Raw genomic sequence first — 4,838 nt, 5'->3', positions numbered from 1 at the left:
GATCAAAACACTGTGTCTCAGCATATAGACACCTTCTCTAGACCCCACGTTAGAAATGGATTTACACATGAGGCGTGCAGCATTTAATGTCCATAAATGTCATGCCTCACCTCACGCATGTTTATGCACAAACTCTGAAAGTGCAAATACAAGACGCAAATCAAATGTTGCCAAGGACTTTGAAGGATTGTAAGGAAGAACACTTTTTTTTTTATGTGCATAAGTTTCGGAGGTAAAGATTCAAATATGATTTAAAACAGATAAAACTATTGAACAAATGAACAGGCAAAAAAATTACAACCTAAATCAGCATTATCATCACAGAAACTTACATGTTTAGGCCTGCATGGCTCAAATAAAACCCACAGTTTGTTTATCTGTGCCTATTACTAACATTTTGTACCTTATTAATGTCCCAGTCAAGTGCATCACACTGGGGAGTTATTTATCCTCTGGCCCCCTCTAGCGGCCCACGCGAGAAGCGCCAATCTCTGTCGAGGTTAGAGGTCAAAACAGAAAACATGGCGGCTTCCAGTAAAGCGACCGTGGTGTTGAAGGCTGTGAAGAAAATAGCGGTTCAGTTTTGTCCCTTTGAGTCTAATGTCCGTTCCACACGGTAAGAAGTGTGTGTTCAATGTCATGTTGTGTCGGAGAGTGTTTTTTGTGTGACTGGACTGTGGATAACAGCCGTAATTTGACAATGAGGCGACGTTGTTTCCCAAGAGCAGACGATTAGTATCAGCTAGTTCAGCCTTTAGGTTGCGTTTTATGTAGCTAATGACTTGTTATTGTCTAACTAGGATGATTGAAGAAGTGTATACATGTGGTTGTGAATAGTTACGTGTTAAATACACACGACACAAGGATTTCCCTCACTTAGTTTCCCTACAGTAACGTTATCCCTAATATATTCCCTGTTGAGGGAAAAGACCTATGTTTTAGGTCAGCCACTATGTGCCATACTGAACTACACAGTATACGACTTTATTTGTCTGACATTTTGTCTAAATGTCTTCAATATTTGGTCTGAAAAAAGTTAGACTGCTCATGTTAGCCTTGGGCTGAGCTATGTTGGAATTTATAAGATAACCAAACTTCATCAACCAATAAGAATGTAATAAAGGTGTAACCTCTCCCAGCCATTAGGGTGCAACAAAACGCATAGGAGGGTCAGACGGATGTTAATCAAGCACAGTCTGAACAGGTGAAGGTCTAATCAAGCAAAATAAGTGTAAACACCTGTGTTTGTTCGGGTGTCTAGGGCCATTATTCACCAATTTTAGTATTAATGAATAATGTTATACTCCTACACAATGTGAACAACCATTGTGTTTATTATCTGCATTTCAGCAGATGAAGAAGTATTCAGATAACAGTCTGTTACTTAAGTAAATGTAGCAATACCACATTGTAAAATACTTTAATTTGAAGTGCAAAGTAAATATTCGAGATACAAGAACCTCAAAGTGATTCCCAACCACGGGTACTTGTACCCCAGGGGATACTTATGCTGTTGCCAGGGTGTACGTGGAAAGATTTTGGACCAGCTCAACTAATTGAAATTATGATTTGATCAAAAGAACATCAGCTGTAACAACTAAACACTACATGTGTGCATGGAATCTAGTCAGCAAGCAAGCAGAGAGGGTTAAACGGGTAGCTAAAAGTAATGGATAAATGGTAGAAATAAATAGCTACAAGTAATTGATAAATGGTAAAAATATTTAGCCAAAAGTAATGACTAAATGGTTGAAATAGTTAGATAAAAAAGTAATGAAGAAATGGTAGGAATAAATAGCTAAAAATAATGACTAATAACTAGTTCAAATGATTAACTAAATTGTTATCCAATACCTTTTTAGTTAATCATTTTAACTGTTAAGTTCAAATAGTTAGCTTAAAGTATTGCATACAGATGAAATGGTTACCTAAAAGTAATGGTTATAGTTAAAAAAAAATTCAGCTTCACTCCAAGTAGTAGTAGTAGTAGTAGTTGCTGCTGACCAAACCAACCTTAAAGGTCCCATGACATGGTGATGTTTAGATGCTTTTATATAGACCTTAGTGGTCCCCTAATACTGTATCTGAAGTCTCTTTCCCAAAATTCAGCCTTGGTGTAGAATTACAGCCACTAGAGCCAGTCCCACAATAAGCTTTCCTTAGAATATGCCATTTCTGTGTCTGTAGCTATTGAGGAGGAGAGAGGGGGGTCCTTGACCAACTGCCACTTTGCTAATTTGAAAGCCATGATGTCTCTCTCTCATGGGTGGGCCAAATTCTCTGGGTGGGCAAAGCAGAGAAAGGGGAGGTAACCTTGCTCCTCATGACCTCATAAGTAGCAGATTCCAGATCGGCCCATCTGAGCTTTCATTTTCTCAAAGGCAGAGCAGGATACCCAGAGCTCGGTTTACACCTATCACCATTTCTAGCCACTGGGGGAACCATAGGCAGGCTGGGGGAATGCATATTAATGTTAAAAAACCTCATAAAGTGAAATTTTCATGCCATGGGACCTTTTTAATATTGACCATTCAACAAGTATGAAAAAAATAACATTATCCACTTTTATATTGTGAATTGATAAAGCAGTACGTGAGTTCATCTGACAGGGCTGTGGGGGTACCTCAGACCAAAAAGTCAGGGAATCACTGTTTTAATGAATGTTCTTATTTACCTTCCATCACTGCAATATGCTCGTCACTCTCCACAGGGAGTTTCTGGCCATGGTGGGCTCAGAGAAGGCCAGAGCTACCAACATGAACTGTGAGGTGATATCAACGGTGAAACATGACAAGTCTGAACCCGTAGTGGATATCACTTATCGTAAGTATTACCTGACCACATTTAAATGTGTGAGTCAAGTACTTCTCAAAAGTAGAAATGCCTGCCACAGGTCAGCAGAACATTGTACAGATGCTGCACATTGTGTGTTACTCATCTTCTGCTCCGTTAACTTTTCACCTCTTTGCTTTTTGTACACTTTATACAGAGAGATCTGCCAATGTGTCGTCATGAGTCATCTCATTGTGTCTTTGTCTTTCTCTACTACAGTGGACGGAGAGAAGCTGCTGTTGAAGGGAGCAAAGTTGACCAGCAGCGAGATGCTGAGCGCATTTCAGTCTTTGTGCACAGCTAAGGATCTACAGGCAAAAGTTGCAGTAAAAAAATAATGATCCTCATGTTAAATATATCTGTGTTGAATGTATCTGTATTTAGCTGTGTATATTCTTGAATGTTTATTATTAAAGTATTTCATTTAAATGTGGCTGTTCTGGTGTGGATTGACCTTTGATCCACTAAAGCTATCCTGCATTGTTTGCAGGCATGATACTGAGTCAGTTCTCTCCTTACGCTTTCCTCTTGAGTCACACAATCCAAATTCCTCCACCATTTAGGAATCAAATCCTACAGATATTCTTTGCTGTCAACATGAACTTATATGCTGTCATGTCAAAAACGTACTGCGCTCTCTTGTTCAGACGAAATAGTTTAGCCTCATCAGCTATGCTTATTTTATCCATATTAAAGACCTCAATTGAAATGCTTTAACTGCTGAAAACATTTGCTGTGATCAGTACAGGGTCATGGTGTGTCCTTGCATAATGTGCCATTTTCCTGATAAAAGAGATCATTCTAGTGTTTGAAAGAACATTATGCAAGCTCTAACCTTTGACACAGCAGGTTTAATGTAATTTGGCACAGTTTTAGATGCATCCCCCCTCTGAGAAAAAAAAAACCCTTTAACCCAGGCACAGATAAGTGAAATCCTGTCCCCTCTGCTAGTTACTTTCTGTTCCATTAGCATCTGTAACTTAATGGGTTTTCTCCATGGATGGATTATTATTACATTCATTTATTTTGGCGTAGAAAATGTATTTTCATCAGTTTCTCTGACAAGCTGAAGCATGTTCCTGATGGGGTTTACCATTAATATTCTAATCTAAATAACTTTAATGTTAATGTCTTCTACTATACAAGTAGAATTAGTACCACCTCCTAATAAGCCACCCACTGTAAACTGTTTTATAAGTTGTACCTAATAAGTAAGAGTAATTAATAAATAATGTATTAATGCATTATAGACCAGTTATGAGCACATTATGGATTATGAGATTGTAAAAGAATCCCAATTGCTTGTATAATACAATTATCAATGTAACCAATCCATTATTCAATGCTAATCGGGTTCTCACTTTCTAACAAGCTATTAAGTCTGCAATATTTATTTACATTAATAATTCATTAATAAGGGAATACATGGTTTTCATCATCAAGTCTGCAGTTGCAAGATTTTGTTGTAGATTGTCTGCAGCCCATTTGTAGAAATAAGTGGTTAATCAATCTCGCCAACCCACGTGTTTAATGACATCATTGATTTATAAACCATTAGTAAATTATTTATTCACCATTAATAAAGCCATTGGTAACAATTCATAACCCCAGGGGTTTTTAAATAAATAATGGTTAGCCTTCACCCACTACATCTCCCATGAGATTTTAACAGTGTGCCACTAGTTCATGGGATATGTTGTTGTGCTAACAACATATCCCATAACAACATGCTAACAAAATAACCTGTTTGCCTTGATTAAAATTACAATATGTTGAGATTGTCCTATGATGAGAAGTGACAGCCCATTTATTGATTCATCTTTTTTTGGGGGGAAAACAAACTTTTTAAACACCCCTTCATGAGAAAAGCCACTTAGTTACACCTGCTAGTAACAAGAGAGGCTGGAGGCGGGAAATCAACGCTCTATTATGTGACGTAGCATGCTGTGATTGGTTGCTACTGCGTCGCTTGACGTCGGGCTGACCCTTTAAAAACGAGTCTGTTC

At 38.0% G+C, this 4,838-nt stretch overlaps 1 protein-coding gene across 1 annotated transcript; it reads left to right on the top strand.

The window, feature by feature from the left end:
• The first annotated feature begins 452 nt into the window (after positions 1-452).
• Positions 453-3,266, top strand: mrpl53 (mitochondrial ribosomal protein L53). The gene is made up of 3 exons (XM_028598257.1): positions 453-616; positions 2,711-2,823; positions 3,052-3,266. Exons 1-3 carry the CDS (start codon positions 522-524, stop codon positions 3,168-3,170), a joined length of 327 nt encoding a protein of 108 aa, XP_028454058.1. The 5' UTR covers positions 453-521; the 3' UTR covers positions 3,171-3,266.
• The last annotated feature ends 1,572 nt before the right edge of the window (positions 3,267-4,838 follow it).

The sequence above is a fragment of the Perca flavescens genome, chromosome 14 (assembly GCF_004354835.1).
Source record: "Perca flavescens isolate YP-PL-M2 chromosome 14, PFLA_1.0, whole genome shotgun sequence".
Lineage (NCBI taxonomy): Eukaryota > Metazoa > Chordata > Actinopteri > Perciformes > Percidae > Perca > Perca flavescens.
This window is presented reverse-complemented; position numbering and strand designations above follow the sequence as displayed.